This window comes from Mustela lutreola, chromosome 4 (genome assembly GCF_030435805.1).
Source record: "Mustela lutreola isolate mMusLut2 chromosome 4, mMusLut2.pri, whole genome shotgun sequence".
NCBI classification, from domain to species: domain Eukaryota; kingdom Metazoa; phylum Chordata; class Mammalia; order Carnivora; family Mustelidae; genus Mustela; species Mustela lutreola.
In genome coordinates, this window is record NC_081293.1 from 41,287,371 (window position 1) to 41,305,351 (window position 17,981).

At 36.9% G+C, this 17,981-nt stretch overlaps 1 protein-coding gene across 3 annotated transcripts in view; it reads left to right on the forward strand.

Annotated features, from left to right (window-relative positions):
* PTPN20 (protein tyrosine phosphatase non-receptor type 20) overlaps nt 1-17,981 on the forward strand; it is a 115,475-nt gene that overhangs the window by 78,781 nt on the left and 18,713 nt on the right. For 2 of the 3 annotated variants that reach the window (XM_059169670.1, XM_059169671.1), the window contains 2 exons: nt 1,208-1,356; nt 5,035-5,125. In XM_059169670.1, coding sequence (XP_059025653.1) covers nt 1,208-1,356; nt 5,035-5,125 — 240 coding nt within the window. The remainder of the gene's footprint in view (nt 1-1,207; nt 1,357-5,034; nt 5,126-17,981) is intronic. The other variant, XM_059169672.1, reaches the window with a different exon arrangement.

Consider the following 17,981-nt stretch of genomic DNA (forward strand, 5'->3'; position numbering starts at 1 on the left):
TTTCCAAGACAAGAAGGGTTTTATAAGGCTATGCATATTTTTAGAAACCTCTTTTGTATGCCCACTCTTTTGTGGAATTGCTTTTTATATATATTTTTTGCTAGTATTAACTTGAATTTTGTTCATATTAGTTGGCTTTGGAAAGAGATTTGGAGAACTGGCTTCACTTGAGCACATTACCTCAAAATCCTGAAATTGAAAAGATATTCTTTTAGTATTGACTTCTAGATTTATTGCATTTTTAAAAAGATGTTTATTTATTTATTTATTTGTTTAACAGACAGAGATCACAAGTAGGCAGAAGGGCAGGCAGAGAGAGAGAGGAAGAGAAGCAGGCTTCCCGCTGAGCAGAGAGCCCACTGCAGGGCTCAATCCCAGGACCCTGGGATCATGACCTGAGCTGAAGGCAGAGGCTTTAACCCACCGTAGATTTATTGCATTTTGGTCAGTGAACATGATCTGCAAAATTGCAGATATTTGAAATCTAGACTGTCAACATGGCCTAGAAAATCATCATTAAAATAAAAAACCTCCATGTGTACTATTAAATAGCATGTATTTGCTTCTGTTATTTTTGGTTATACATGTATAACTATATAATGTATATAAAAATACTTATTATCTATAATTATATTGCATGTTATATATATATATTTTTAGTCTTATTAATTATATAGAACCTCTCTGTCCTTGGCGGGTATGTGTGTATTTGTGTTGTATGTGTGTCTGTATGTGCATATGTGTACTTGATCTGTTTTAGAGTAGGACGTATGTTAGACTTTCCACATCTTCTCGTTTCAGACTGCAGAGACTTTCAAATACTTGGTCTGAAGGAGGGCAAAATTTCTCACCTTTTCCCATCCAAGTCATGTTTGTATATGCTTGCCTTAGCATAATTGTCAGTTCATATACTTAATTCACACTATAAAGCAGAACAGTTCTCAGTCTATAGCATCTTTTATATTTATAGCACTTAACATTTTTTTCTAAAAATAGGGAGTTTTGTGTAATTTCAAGGTACATGATCATGATTTTTCTGAAACAAGAGTTCTTTCTTTCAAAGTAATAGGCTCTTCACTTCTGGAAAAATAAATTTCCAATAATCTTTAAGTGTCTGTGTCTTCACTTAAGAGAAAACACAACAAAATAAAATCTCCCTTCATATGCGTATGAGTAACTTAAAAATGTGAATTTTTCTTTTTCTTAGGTATACGAATTGTTTCTGAAAGGGAGCTAGCTCAGTTGGCTCAGGTTCGACCATTATTATTCAATTTTCATGAGCAATCAATCATCAAGGATTGTTTTAAAATGCTTAAGAAAAAAGTAGCAGAATATGAAATCCTCCAGGAATTTATGGTAAATATTTTGGTCTTAACAAACGTCTAAATGTGATTTTCCATATTACTAATAGAGGGGTTTTTTTCCTTTTTTTATCTTTTCTTTTAGCTTGAGTACTTTTTTTTTTTTTTTTTTTTTTTTTTGGGCTTGTTGGTTTTTTTTTTTTTTTTTTTTAATTTTTTATTTTTTATAAACATATATTTTTTATAAACATATATTTCTTGAGTACTTTTTGTTTTCAAATATTAAGTCTATTTTTAAAGTAATGGGTTTATATAGCAAAATAAAGTAAGTTAAATATCATAAAAGGTTATAAAATGGATAAAGTCTTTGTTTTTCCTCTCTTGAGTTCCTAGGCCTCCTTTCCACTATTAGGTTTGTCATGCAAATTTCTGGAAAACTATTGGCCTTTACTAATTATTCTACCTTTTCTTTCCTTTTTTTTTTAAGAAAAATATCTCACATAGGAAATAATTTCCAAAAATATTATTGGTACATATAGATCTGTCTTATTTTTTTATCTCATTATTTTTAAGTGTTGCATAATGTAGTTAATTATATAGATAAAGACCTTCGTTTCTTTGATTAGTCCCCTGTGATGAACACAGATTGTTCTAGTCTTTGTTCTTTATGAATAGCAATTACCCCTCTTTATATGCTTGTGCTTATGTATAAGTATTCTTATAATAAGTTACTGGAAACACAACCAGTATTTTGTGCTGTCAAATTTTTGATTTTTGCTTATCTCTTATATTGACAAATGACTTCGTGTAGATTTATACTGACACTTATTTGAGAACAAGGGAATAGCTTTCCATATGTTTTTAAGCCTTTTATATATATATATTTTGGTGAAATGTTAGTTCCTATTCTTTGCCCAATTTTCTGTTTATTCTTTTTCTTATTGATTAGTAATTTTATATAATGAAGAAATTGTCTCTTTTGTATGTGCTGTATGTGGTAAAATTTCCCCCTTGTTTGTGCTACACAGAAGTGTGCATGTACACACATACACATTTAGTTAGAAGAAATAGCTAATTTTTAGTGGTCAGATACGACAATCTTTTGGAACTTCAGGGTATTCTGTATCCTTTAGATGGCCTGTTTTACTCTAGGATCATAATAATTACTTGATGTCTTTTTCTAATATTTTTTGAGTTTTTAAATGTATAAATCTTTGATCCAGCTAGAATTTAAGGTATTTGGTAGCAACCCAGCATTAGATAGCTATCCTGTTGTCCCCAGATCCTCTTGAAATTGTGCTTCAGTGATATAAAAGGCCACTTTTTTATATACTGAAGTTCTCTGTAAATTTTAATTTATTCTTGGATTTCTTCTATTGATTTATTCATGTACTAGTACCAAACTCTTTTAATTAGTGTAGCTATGTTATCTTTTATTATTTGTTAACACTAATCTTCCCTTAGTACTCTTCTTTTACAGAATTGTTCTGCTTTTCCTATAGATATTTTTCCAAGTTAATTTTATAATTGGTTTGCATAAAGATAAGAAAGGTAAAAATCTGATCTATTATCCTACTGCTTAAAACCTTCACTAGCTTCTCATTTGCCATGCCAGTAGTTGCCAACATTTATTTAAAGACTGGTGGTGCCAAGAGTTACTGAAGAGCTTTTGAAAAGTACAGATTCTCAGGCTTTATCCACAAATACTCTAATAGAGTAGAACTGGATACATCTCTACTTCTTTTGTATTTGAAACAAGGCCTTCCTGGGTAGTTTTAGTTTCCCTCTGGGCTAGATTATGTTCTCTCTGCTCTTGTTACCACGTATTTACTTTATTTGCCCAAGAGGAGATGTTTGCCCCATGCCTTTATTCCTGTCCTTTCTGCCTGGAGAGATAACCTGCTCACCTCTGCTCTCCTTTCCTTCCACACACACAGACTTTCATATGACTAAATTCTGATGGCAGTCATCAGCATCTTGTGGCATTGATCACTCCTCTGACTGGTCTGAGAGCTCCTTAAAGATGGGGTCATTTTCAGACTCATCTTTTTATTCCAATATCTAGAGAAGTGCTGGGTATGTACTAAATGTTCAGTAAATGTATACTGGTAATTAAATTTTTTGAAAGGAAGAATTCTTTTATGTATGTATGTATGTATGCATGTATTTTTTATTATGTTATGTTAGTCACCATACAGTACATCATTAGTTTTTGATGTAGTGTTCCATGATTCATTGTTTGCATATAACACCCAGTGCTCCATGAAATCCATGCCCTCTTTAATACCCCACACCTCTTGCCTCTAAAACCTTCCGTTTGTTTCCTGGAGTCCATAGTCTCTCATGGTTCATTTCCCCCTCTGATTTCACCTCATTCATTTTCCCTTCCTTCTCCTAATGTCCTCCAGGCTATTCCTTATGTTACACAAAGAAGTGAAATCATATGATGATGGACTTTCTCTGCTTGACTTACTTCACTCCCCCCCAGTTCCATCCATGCCAATGCAAATGGTGGGCATTCATCCTTTCTGACTGCTGAGTAATATTCCATTGTATTTATGGACTATATCTTCTTTATAAATTATTATTATTATTAACTTAATTATTTTTATTTAAAGTCTTTTAAAAAAATTAAATTTATTTATTTTCAGCATAACAGTATTCATTATTTTTGGACTACATCTTCTTTATCTGTTCATCTGTTGAAGGGCATCTTGGCTCCTTCCACAGTTTGGCTATTGTGGACATTGATGTTATGAACATTGGAGTGCATGTGCCCCTTCTTTCACTACGTCTGTATCTTTGGGGTAAATACCCAGTAGTGCAGTTGCTGGGTCATAGGGTAGCTCTATTTTTAACTTTCTGAGGAACCTCCACACTGTTTCCTGAAGTGGCTATACCAGCTTGCATTCCCACCAACAGTGTAGGAGGGTTCCTCTTTCTCCACAACTTCTCCAACTTTTGTTGTTTTTTATCTTGTCAATTTTTGCCACTCTAACTTGTGTGAGGTGGTATCTCACTGTGGTTTAGATTTGAATTTCCCTGATGGAAGAATTCTTTAATTAGTATCCTAGCTATAATTCCTTCATGGGGCAAGGAATAAATTGTGAGACTGTTTTTTGTTTATATATTTATATATTTTTCTTGCTGTTATTTTATTATTTTTGTTTATAAAATGATAGATTAATGAATAGGTCCCAAGAAGTGCATGTTCTTTGTGTGTGTGTGTGTGTGTGTGTGTGAGAGAGAGAGAGAGAGAGAGAGAGAAGGAAAAATATTGAAGTTCAAGGGAAAGAGTATGTTCAGAGATTAGTCTGTTCTTTTTTTAAAAAAGGATATTTCTTATTTATTTGTCAGAGATAGAGAGAAAGAGCACAGGCGGTGGGGGAGCGGGAGGCAGAGAGAGAAGCTTAGCAAGGAGCCTGATGTGGGACCTGATCCCAGGACTCTGGGATCATGATCTGGGCCAAAGGCAGATGCTTCTGACTGAGCCACCCACGTGTTGGAGATTGGTATTTTCTTATCAAGCAGCTTGTTGATTGATATCTCAATTTTGAGATATTTTAATAGTATTTTTTTAATGGGATTCTGACTTCACTTATCATACAGCACATTTAACATTGGGTCATGCCATATAGAGGTTTAAGGATCATGATCACTGAGGAAGAGCAGATTTTTTTCTTTTTCATTTTATTATAGTAAATGCATGATTTATATTTCTTACCTTTTAAAGACTTTAGGTAGTAAGAGCCTACCTGATGCGTTCAACTCGGGGAATGATCTACGCAACAGAGAAAAAAACAGATATCGGGATATTCTTCCATGTAAGCTAAAAATGGTTTTGATTATTTACTGTTTGTATTTGGGAAAAGATAAAAAGTGGGTTGTGTGGCTTTTAGTACTAGGCGTTTTAACCTGTGACTGTGATGAAGAGCTCTGGCAGCTAGCAGTGGGTAGCCTGGGCATATTCTTCAAGATGCTAGGATACATGTTGAATTTCAAGTCTGGCATTTGAGTAGCTATCATAGTGTTATTTATAGATGTCCCTCAGCCTTGTCCTTATGCACATGCTACTTCTCAGACCATGAACCATCTAAAATATAAAGTCTAGTAGTCTGAGACATCTGTCACTTTTGGTAACCCAACTCTTAATCACCTTCCTTGGCTGTTTTGTTTAGACATACAAATACAATTGGACTCTTCATTTAAAAAAAATTATTTATTTTTTAAATTTCTTTTCAGTGTTCCAGAGTTCATTGTTTATGCACCACACTGAGTGCTCCATGCAATATGTGTCCTCCATAATACCCACCACCAGGCTCACCCAACCTCCCACCCCTCTCTCCTCCAAAACCCTCAATTAGTTCCTCAGAGTCTACAGTCTCTCATGGTTCATCTCCCTCTCCAGTTTCCCCCAACTCCCTTCTCCTCTCCATCTCCCCATGTTCTGCATGTTATTCCTTATGCTCCACAAATAAGTGAAACCATATGATAATTGACTCTTTCTGCTTGACTTATTTCACTCAGCAGAATCTCTTCCAGTCCTGTCCATATTGCTACAAAAGTTGGGTATTCATCCTTTCTGATGGAGGCATAATACTCCATAGTATATATGGACCACATCTTCTTTATCCATTCGTCCATTGAAGGGCATCTTGGTTCTTTCCACAGTTTGGCCACTTTGGTCATTGCTGCTATGAACATTGGGGTACAGATGGCCCTTCTTTTCACTACATCTGTATCTTTGGGGTAAATACCCAGTAGTGCAATTGCAGGGTCATAGGGAAGCTCTATTTTTAATTTCTTGAGGAATCTCCATACTGTTTTCCAAAGTGGCTGCACCAACTTGCATTCCCACCAACAGTGTAAGAGGGTTCCCCTTTCTCCACATCTTCTCCAACACATGTTGTTTCCTGTCTTGCTAATTTTGACCATTCTAACTGGTGTAAGGTGGTATCTCAATGTGGTTTTGGTTTGAATCTCCCTGATGGCTAGTGATGATGAACATTTTTTCATGTGTCTGATAGCCATTTGTATGTCTTCATTGGAGAAGTGTCTGTTCTTGTCTTCTGCCCATTTTTTACATGATTATTTGTTTTGTGTTTTGTGTTGAGTTTGAGGAGTTCTTTATAGATCTGGATATCAGCCCTTTGTCTGTACTGTCATTTGCAAATCTCTTCTCCCATTCCATGGGTTGCCTTTTTGTTGTGTTGTCTATTTTCTTTGCTGTGGAGAAGCTTTTGATCTTTTTTTTTTTTAAATTTATTTTTTATTTATTTTCGGCATAACAGTATTCATTATTTTTGCACCACACCCAGCACTCCATGCAATCCGTGCCCTCCATAATACCCACCACCTGGTACCCCAACCTCCCACCCCCTGCCCCTTCAAAACCCTCAGATTGTTTTTCGGAAGCTTTTGATCTTGATGAAGTCCCAATAGTTTATTTTTGCTTTTGTTTCCTTTGCCTTTGGAGACATATCTTGAAAGAAGTTGCTGTGGCCGATGGCAAAGAAGTTACTGCCTATGTTCTCCCCTAGGATTCTGATGGATTCCTGCCTCACATTGAGGTCTTTTATCCATTTCGAGTCTATCTTTGTGTATGGTGGAAGAGAATGGTTGAGTTTCATTTTTCTACACATAGCTGTCAATTTTCCCAGGACCATTTATTGAAGAGACTCCACCCCCAAACTATTAGAATTCATACAGCAATTCAGTAATGTGACAGGATACAAAATCAATATACAGAAATCAGTTGCTTTCTTATACACTAAGAATGAAAACACAGAAAAGGAAATTAGAGAATTAATTCCACTTACCTTAGCACCAAGAGCCATAAGATACCTGGGAATAAACCTAACCAAAGAGGTAAAGGCTCTGTACTCAAGGAACTACAGAACACTCATGAAAGAAATTGAAGAAGACACAAAAAGATGGAAGACCATTCCATGCTCATGGATTAGAAGAATAAACATTGTTAAAATGTCTTTACTGCCTAGAGAAATCTATACTTTCAATGTCATTCTGATCAAAATTCCACTGACATTTTTCAAAGAGCTGGAGCAAACAATCCTAAAATTTGTATGGAAATAGAAGAGACCCTGAATTGCTAAGGAAATGTTGAAAAAGAAAAACAAAACTGGGGACATCATGTTGACTAGTTTCAAGCTTTACTACAAAGCTGTGATCACCAAGACAGCATGGTTCTGGCACAAAACCAGACACATAGACCAATGGAACAGAGTAGAGAGCCCAGATGTGGACTCTCGATTTTATGGTCAACTAATCTTTAACAAAGCAGGAATAAATATGCAGTGGAAAAAAGACAGTCTCTCCAATAGAGGGGGCTCTTTATATCCTTTCTCCTGGACAATAAAACTGCCAGTCTACCCTCCCAAGAGGCTGCTCTTTATGTGTCTCTAAGGGCCCTCCACATTGCTTTCCTGTGCTGGGTGAAGCTAATGCCCCTCTCCTCCACAGCCAGTTACTCACAGGATTTCTCTATCTCAGGCCATCCAAAGAGCAGAAACAAAATACAACACATTTTTAATCTTAGGTAGGAAATGTCATTCTATGCCTCACATTTCTTTCAAAGTAAAAAATTTTCCAAGTTACTTTACCGTTTTTCCTCCTCCATCTTGACCGTTCTCCTTTCTACTCTATCTTATTTAATATAACCACCCTGTTGCCCAAGCGAGAAGACTTTGAGTCACCTGCAATATTTAAAAGTGGTCATAAAGTCCTTTTGATTCTACTTCCTTAATACCTCCAGAATCCGCGCCGCCCCCCCCATCTCTTAGTTCCCATGGCTGCTAACTGACATTCAATCTGCCTGTTTCATCTCTCAGCTGGTCTGTCTTCTTCACTGCCTCCATGCCCATTTACTCACAGCAGCTACCGAAATGATTTTCCTAAAACACAAATCCCTTCCAAATCCTTCTTTGGCTCTCTGTTATTATTGTGGTAAAGCGCTTTAGCAGCATGGCATAAACTTCACTTTTCTTGGCTCAGCTCTTTCACAGAGTTCTTTTGGTTTCTGCAATTCCTTCTCTTTCTCCTGTCTCCAGGCCTTTGAACCCACAGTTCTTGCAAGAACCAGCCATCCTCCCTTTTTTCCTGAGGTGATTCTTGCTGTCTTTCAGAGTTAACTCAGCCAGACCTTGTTTTCCTCAAAGCTAGGTTTGACTGTTTCTCCAATAGCCTCATACCATCTTGTGACTGCTCGTCCCAACTTACCAAATTATCTTTTAATTATCTTCGTATGTTCCTGTTTCTCCCACTAGACTTAAGGTGGTTATGATAGAAATTATGGTAGAACAGTGACTGTCATAATCGGATCAATACCTTTATGTTAGTTGGTTCATCCAGATGTAAAACAACTTTATGATTATAAAATTAATAAGTACCTTCCCAGATAATTAAAATATTTTATTTTGCTACCTTCTTTGGGGAGAATGTACAGAAATACATTGATGAATATTTCTGAAATCATGGTAATGAACCAGCATTAGACATTTTAAGAGATAATGTTAACAATTTGGTCCTACTCTGAGAGATCAAAGTACCAATTGTATAATTCCCATCCCTGTATGTGCAATTATCCCTCAAGAAACCAAATAAATGCAAACAAGCCTTTAAAATGAGGCTCTGGGGGCACGCCTTGGTGGCACAGTTGTTAAGAGTCCAATTCTTGGTTTCAGCTCAGGTCCTGATCTCTGGATCATGAGATTGAGCCCCACATCAGGCTCTGAGCTCAGTGCAGAGTCTGCTTGAGATTCTCTGTCCTTCTCCTTGTGCTCTTCCTGCTTGTGCTCTCTCTCTCTCAAAATAAAATTAAAAAAATTTTTTAAAGATTTTATTTATTCATTTGATAGACAGAGATTACAAGTAGGCAGAGAGGCAGGCAGAAAGAGAGGAAGGGAAGCAGACTCCCTGCTAAGCAGACAGCCCAATGCAGGGTTTGATTCCAGGAACCCTGAGATCATGACCTGAGCCAAAGGCAGAGATTTTAACCCACTGAGCCACCCAGGTGCCTCATAAAATAAAAATCTTAAAAAAAAAGAGGCTCCAGGTATTTTAAGAAGCTTGTTTAAGAATATGGGGTATTTGATATGGCGTTAACTCTTTACTCTGGGTACAACAAGAGTAATAACTAAAGAGAAAAGAGATGCAAAGATATGAACAATAAAATTCAATGATTAAGAGTCACTTATGGTTTGTCTCCCTCCCAATCCCATCTTCTTTCATTTATTCTTCTCGTACCCACTTAAACTGAGGGTTGCTGGGGGGAGGGGGTTTGGGAGAAAGGGGTGGTATTATGGACATTGGGGAGGGTATGTGTTTTGGTGAGTGCTGTGAAGTGTGTAAACCTGGTGATTCACAGACCTGTACCCCTGGGGATAAAAATATATGTTTATAAAAAATAAAAAATTATATTAAAAAAAATTCAATGATTAAAACTAGGGAAAGTCATGTGAAACTTTTTGCTTTTCTCTTAAAATCAATGGTTATTAAGCTGAGTTCTGTTTCAAAGTTCACTGATTTATCTAACTTATGTCACTGTGTAATTTAATCTCAAATAAGCCTGTTCAAGTGACAGTCATAGAAAGTTTCTTTGATTTCTTTGCCACACATTTCTTGAATTAATAGAGAAGATTCTTAAGGAATCACATGAAGAAAGCCAGAAAAATAATTAATTTTTCCCTCTTTTCAAATGCTGAGAAGACTAACTGGAGGATTCACACATCTTAGGACATTGCAAGTATATGAAGTCCTCACTGTCCATGGCTCCAGTACTCACGAATTTCAGTGAGTGTGTTTAAAGAACTCCAGTCCCTCAACAATATAATTCAAATTTCAGTAATCACAATATATTAACTGAGAGGAATTGCATAAAGTACAAACTTCACGTCTAACTCTTCAGTCTGCAAATCACTATGTAAATAACAGATGCTCATCATGATCACTGAATAATCATGTCACTTCTTTTTTCTTTTTTTTTTTTTACTCCTTTTAAAATATGTCTCCAGTTGGTCACTCTGTATCTGTTGTTCAGCTCATGCACAGAGAGCAAAGCATGTAGTTGTATTGCCTTCTTATTTTTCAGTGATAAAACCTCATTACATTTTATAAAAATGAATTATCAAAAGTTTATTGGTCAACAAAGATGAAATTGAAGCAAAGAAAGGAAAAGTAATAACACTGGGGGTGAAATTCTGATAGAATGTGAATTGTTTTAAAAAAAAAAGAATGTGAATTGTTATAGAAGAAATAGATTATGGAATAATTATAATTTGTCCTATTGATTATTAAGATCTTAAGTATAGCTTCAGCTTGCATGGTCATATTTATGGCCCTATACTACTGTGCAAGGCAGGAAAGGGCCTCATTATGTAGTCCAAGGATTTTTAGGTGTAAAGACAACATCTTGCATTTCTATAACACTTTACAATTTGGCAAAGCATTTTAAAATGCATAATCTTATATAATCTTCATAAAATATCTCTGAAGTAGACCATTGGATAATAATATTAATCCATATGGATTCCTTTCAGTTAATATATTGTGATTACTGAAATTTGAATTATGTTATTCCATAACATAATTAATCCATAATTCCTACTTCATAGCAGAGGGAATAAGCTCTGAGGGTAAAGGTGTTTTGAAAGCTAATAAAGGAGAGGGGACATACCACAGGTCACGTTCTGTAACTTCTGGATGAATACTTTTCTGTTACTTATCTTTTGGTTAGGATCCATTCAGATCTAACTAATAATGATAGTGACTTATATTTCTAGTAGTTTTTCATCTTACAGAGCATGTTTACACTTATATCTCATTAAGTGCTGCTTACAGTCATGTAGATGTAGACGATAATATCTGCATTTAAGATGAGAGTGATGAAGTAAGGATAATTTCAACAAATGGTTCTGGACAATTGTATATTCCTCTACTAAAAAATGAACTATACCCTTACCTCACATCTTATACAAAAATTAACTCAAAATAGATCATAGACCTAATTTGAGTTAAAACCATAAACTTCTGAAGAATACTTGAGAAAAATTTAATGTCCTTGAGTTTGGAATATTTGTTTTTAATAGAACATAAAACCCCCAAACTATAAAAGAAAAAAAAGCAAGTCAGACTTCTTTAATTTAATTAAAAAAATTATATATTGCCCTATAAATATATATATTAGCCTTCAAAATTAAAATATATATATTGCCCTTCAAAGTATGCTGTTAGGAAAATGAAAAGGCAAGCAACAGACTAGGAGAAAAATACATTCAAAACATTTATCTGACAATAATATATTTATATATATTTATATATTCTAATATATATAATCTATATATTTTATTTTTTTATTTTATAAACATATATTTTTATCCCCAGGGGTACAGGTCTAATCTATATATTTTAAATACTGACTTGTATTTAGAATATATAAAGAATTTCTACAACTCAATAAGAGGACAAATAACCCAACAATAAATGAGAAAAAGACTTAAGTGGCTGCTTCAAAGAAGATGTATGGGTGACAAATATTGAAAAGCTGTTCAACGTCATTAATCATTAGGAAAACAAAAAACTATAGTAAGATACACTTCACATCTGCTACAATAGAAGAGTTTAACAATTTCTTATAATATTAAGCATGTGTCTACCACAGGAGTTAGCATTTCTACTCCTGTGTATTTACCTAAGAGAAATTGAAGAATGTATCTACATATAGACACATATATTAATGTTCATATCAGTTTTCTTTGCAAAAGCAAAAACCTGAAAACAACCCAGTATCCATCAACAAGAGAGTGGATAAACAAATTTGGTATGCCCATTCATTGGATAACACTCAGCTCTAAAAAATAGTAAACTAATGATACAGGCAGCAGCAAGGATGAATCTCAAAATGATGTGGAGTGAAAGAAGCCAATCAAAAGAGTATGTACTGTACATTATCGACTGAACTGTGTTATTTCAAGATTCCTTTGTTAAAGTCTTAACTCCTAGTACCTCAAAATGTGACTGTTCTTGGAGATAGGCCTTTAAGGAGGTGATTAAAACAAAATGAGGCCCTTCAGGTCCCTAATCCAATCTGCCTGAAACTCTTGTCAGAAGAGAAGTTAGGACACTTGAAAGACACTAGGGATGTATGGACACAGAGGAATGTGGGGGCAACATGAGGACACCACAAAAGGCAGGCCTGTTCCAGCCAAGGGGAGGCCTTACAAGAAAGTAACCCTGCTGATGCCTAGGTCTTGGGCTTGTAGCCTCCAGAACTGGGAAAATGTCTGTTGTTTAAACTATCCAGTTTGTGGGGTTTTTTTTGTTTTGTTTTAAGATTTGTATTTATTTATTTGACAGAGAGAGAGAGAGATCACAAGCAGGCAGCGAGGCAGGCAGAGAGAGAGAGGAGGAAGCAGGCTCCCTGCTGAGCAGAGAGCCCAATGTGGGGCTCAATCCCAGGACCCTGAGACCATGACCTGAGCTGAAGGCAGAGGCTTAACTACTGAGCCATCCAGGTGCCCCTGTTTTTTGTTATGGCAACATGAGCAGACTAATATACTGTATTACTCCAATTCTGTAAAATTCTAGAAAATTCAAAGTAATTCATAAAGTTTATCAGTGGTTGCCTTGAGGGCAAGTGTGGAGCAAGCGGGATAGATTACCAAAGAGCATGAGAAAATTTTAGCGGTGATCAATATGTTCAGTTATCTCTCTTGTGGTATTGGTTTCATAGGTGTGCATGTGTAATAATTAGACTTCAATACACTTCTAATATTTTGTATACTTTACCATTATAATATATAAATGGCTAGAAAAATACAACTGTCTATGGGAGAGATTTAATAAGCATCCATACTCCATACATTTGGTGAGGTTAGTGTATATTTGTTTGTTTGTTTTTAAGATTTTATTTATTTATTTGTCATAGAGAGAGAAGCGAGAGCAAGCACAGGCAGACAGAGTGGCAGGCAGAGGCAGAGGGAGAAGCAGGCTCCCCGCCAAGCAAGGAGCCCGATGTGGGACTCGATCCCAGGATGCTGGGATCATGACCTGAGCCGAAGGCAGCTGCTTAACCAACTGAGCCACCCAGGCGTCCCTGTTTGTTTGTTTTTTAAGATTTATTTATTTGAGAGAAAGAGTGTGTGGGGTAGGGCCAGAGGTAAAGGAAGAGAGATAACCTCTAATAGACTCCCCAGAGAGTGCAGAGCCCAAGTGGGGCCCAGACCCACAACCCAGAGATCATGATCTGAGCCAAAATCAAGAGTCAGACATCCAACCAACTGAGCCACCTGGCACCCCAGTATGTTTGGTTCTATTACTACTATCACCACTGCCACCAGTAGTAGTAGTAGTAGTAATATGTTTGTATGTACTTGGTGCTGATCTAAGTTCTTCATAGTAGTAAATCATTTAATCCTTACCACAAACCTATGATGTTGGTACTCTTAGTATCTTTGCTTTACAAAAAAATCTAAAATAAATAATTAACTTTCCCCTAGTCAACACTGCAAATGGGGCAGGTCTAGGTTTCAAACCTATGTTAAACCACTATGTAATAGTGCTTCTGTATATTCCTTTTCCAGACTATTAAAGGATTTTCTTGTGCTATATGTTATATTCTATTTCAAGAACCATTTTAGCACATAATGATAGATTCTCATTCTTTATATAGATATAAAACTATATTTTACAAAACTTGTTTCTCTCTACTGTTTCCCTTTCTTTCCATTATCCCTTAATTTGAGGTCTCTGTTCTCATTCATTAGTTGTTTGGTTAGAGACAGGCTATGTAGTTGATATAGTTGCCTCAGACTCTATCTGCGGCTCTCTCTCCCTTTTTTATTTTCCTTCCCTGATAAATAAGTATTTTTGTTGATTTTTGAATTGTGAGATTCCAGTCCATTTCTCTTAAGTTTTTCTGAGTGTTACTTCATTGTCCCCTAGCTTCCAGTGTTTTAGGTGAGAAATACAATGGTAATGTGACCTTATTCTATAAAAAACATATTCTTTCATTCTGAAATATTTTAACATTTTGATTTTTTTCCTGGAGTTTGGGAACATTACTCTGCAATTTTCATTTCATTGGTCTTATTTAGAATCTGTGGAGCCCTTTTTTAAAAAAAGATTATTTATTTATTTATTTTACAGAGAGAGAGAGAGAGAGATCACAAGCAGGCAGAGAGGTGGGGGGAAGCAGGCTCCCTGCTGAACAGAGAGCCTGATGAGGGGCTCAATCCCAGAACCCTGAGATCATGACCTGAGCTGAAGGCAGAGACTTAACCCACTGATCCACCCAGGCGCCCCCTGTAGAGCCTTTTAATCTGCAGACTCAGTCTTCCTTTAGCTTTAGGAAAGTTGCTTCAGTTATTTGATAATTGCCCTTCCTCTCTCTGCTCTGTTTTTCTTATGATTTTTAGGGCTGGTCTCTTGGATCTGTTTTCTAAGGCTTTCATCTTTTTCCTATTTATTTCATTGCTTTTGCCTTTCCCTAGTTTTGCATGTACTTTCCTGCCCCCTGTAGTTTTTATCGTTACTTTCTTTCACTTGGTCTCCTAGGGAACTAATTTCAAGTTTCAAGGAAGACCTTCCTCCCTTAAATCATCTACTAAAATTTTTAGCTCGTGTGATGCTTAGTCTCATGTGTCAACTTGGCTAGGCCATACTGCCCAGTTATTTGGTCAAACACTGGTCTAGATGTTGTTGTAAAGGTATTTGTAGATGTAATTAATATTTAAGTCAGTGAAGTTTGAGTAGTTCAGATTACCTTCTATAATATGGATGAGCTTCATCCAATCAGTTGAAGGTCTTACAAGAAAAAGATTAAGGTACCCCAAGAAAGAAGCCATTTGGCCTCCAGATTGTCTTTGGACTCAAGACTACAAGATCAGTTCTTTTATGGATCTCCAGCCTGACACTCTGCCCTGAAAATCTCAGACTGGTGAGTCCCCACAGTTGTGTGAGCCAATTCCTTAAAATACATCTCTCTTACTGTGTGTGTATGTGTCTTCGTGTGTGTGTGTGTGTGTAGCCTACCAATTCTGTTTCTCTGAGAATAATGACTAAAACAAATTTTGGTACCAAGAATGATTCAAGAGGAACAGAATCTTAAGGAAGAGTTTTATGAAACGTTTTTGTACTCTGATAAAATTTAAAGGCATTAGTGACTCTATTTCTAGTAATAAAGAGAGCAGTGATAATCCATGGTGTGATAATGGCAGTAGAGATACAAAAAATCTCATCCCTGGATATTCCTTCTCAAATACTTACAAGAAGCAAGGTCTGTATGCCTATGTATTCCATACCTTAGAATGTTTTTGTCAAACTAACAAGTGTAATGAGATTGGCTGGTTGCTTCTAATTGTCTTGGGCAAAGTAGGGAAAGAAAAGGATGATCTCAGGGATTTGAATTTCTACCCCAAGCACCACATAAATAGCCTACAAGTTTTCATATTTTCCCTGAAAGAAACCCATCTCTTCTGTAAATGACTGACTTAGTATAAATTCTCCAGCTTGCAAGTTATTTGCTTTTAAAAGGAAGGCATTGATTCTTCTCGTACCCACTTAAGCCCCCATGTTGCAACACCACTTCCTCATATCAGGGAGATCATATGATAGTTGTCTTTCTCCGCCTGACTTATTTCGCTAAGCATGATACGCTCTAGTTCCATCCATGTTGTCGCAATTGGGAATCAATAGGATTCTGAAAACTAGAATGGAAACATATGGGAAGATCCTGATGAAGATGGGCACATCAAACCCCTAAACACTGAAGAGTCTTCTTTGCCAGTATTTACTCACACTGGCATTAATCTGGCATTAATTATGGAAGACCAAAAGTCTCACCCTGGTCCACCAGTAAGAGTGGCACTTATGGAAGTCAGATGAGCAACGGGTCTATTGGGGCTTAGCTTGGGTCCATTTCATAGTGGGTCCAATAGATTTTGAGCCACTGTGGTTATTTCTACAGTTATGGAATGTGTAATTGGAATAGACTTACTCAGTAACAAGCAGAAAACCCACACTAGTTCTCTGACCTGTGCAGTGAGGCCAATTATGGCTGTACTTGATAAAGGCCAAGTGTAAGCATGTAAATCTTCTATCTGGGAAAAGGGTAAAGTAAAAGCAATAATGGGTTCCTGAGAGAATGCAAAGAGATTAGTGCCACCATCAAGAATTTAAAAGGTGTGGGGGCACCTAGGTGGCTCAGAGGGTTAACCCTCTGCCTTCAAATTGGGTCATGGTCTCAAGGTCTTGGGATCAAGCCCCACATCAGGCTCTCTGCTGAGAAGAGAGCCTTCTTCCCATCCTCTCTCTGCCTGCCTCTCTGCCTACTTGTGATCTCTCTCTCTCTCTGCATCAAACAAATAAAATGTTTTTTTTTTTTTTTAAAGAATTTAAAAGATGCAAGGGTGATGATTCCCATAACACCCCTGTTCATCTCACTTACTTCACCTGTGTAAGAAACAAGTGGATCTTGGAGAATGACTGTGGATTATTATAAACATAAGCAGGTGGTGACTCCAACTACAACTGTCGTACCAGATGTGATTTGGTTGCTTTGGAAAATTAACACATCCCCTGATAGCTGGTGTATATGTACTGATCTGGCAAGTGCTTTTTCTCCATACCTCTTAGTCAAGACCACCAGAAGCAGTTTGCTTTCAGCTGGCAAGGGCAGGAGTACACCTCCACTGCCCCATCTCAGAAACAGATCCATTCTCTAGCCCCGTACGTCATAGTTCCCAGGGATCTTGATTACCTTTCCCTTACTTAAGACATCACACTGGTCCATTACATTGATGACATTATGCTGATTGAATCAAGGGAATAAGAGGTAGCAACTACTTGTTCCAGACTTATCCATAAGACATTTATGCGTCACAGTGGGGAAAATGAGTCCAATGAAAATTCTACCTTAATTGAAAGTTCTAGAGGTCCAGTGGTGTGGGGAATGCCAAAATAATCCCTTCTGAGGAGGAGGAGAAGGTGTTGCATCCGGCCCCTCCTATTGCCCAAAAAGGTACAATGCCTAAGTGACCTCTTTGGACTTTGGAGACAATATATTTCTCATTTTGGTGTGCACCCTAGCTCATTTTACTAAGACTAGTTCTGAGTGAGGCCCAGAATAAGAGAAAGCTCTACAACACATCCAGGCTGCTGTGCAAGTTGCTCTGCCACTTGGACCATATGGTCCAGTGGATGTGGTGGCAGGGGCAGCTAGGGATACTGTTTGAAGCCTGTGATAGGCCCCTACAGGTGAATCTCAGCTCAGGCCATGGGCCTTTAGAACAAAGGCCTGCCAGTCTCTGTATAACTACTCTTGTTTTAAGGAACAGTTTTTGCCTTGCTGTGGCATATTTGTAGAGACTGAACACTTAACCACAGACCATCAAACTGGAAAGTAGAGCGTGCACAGCAGCATTCCATCATCAAATTGAAGTGGTATATACAAGATTGGGTTTGGGCAGGTGTTGAAGGCAGGAACAAGTTAGATGAAGGAGGCAAAATGTCCACCACGGTCCCCATTCCTCTTACATTACCTATTCTCTTCCAGTCTACATCTGCGGCCTCATGAGGAATTCCCTATAATTAGTTGACCAAGGAAGAGACAACTAGAATGTGGTTTACAGATGGTTCTGCACCACATGGAGACACCACCTATAAGTA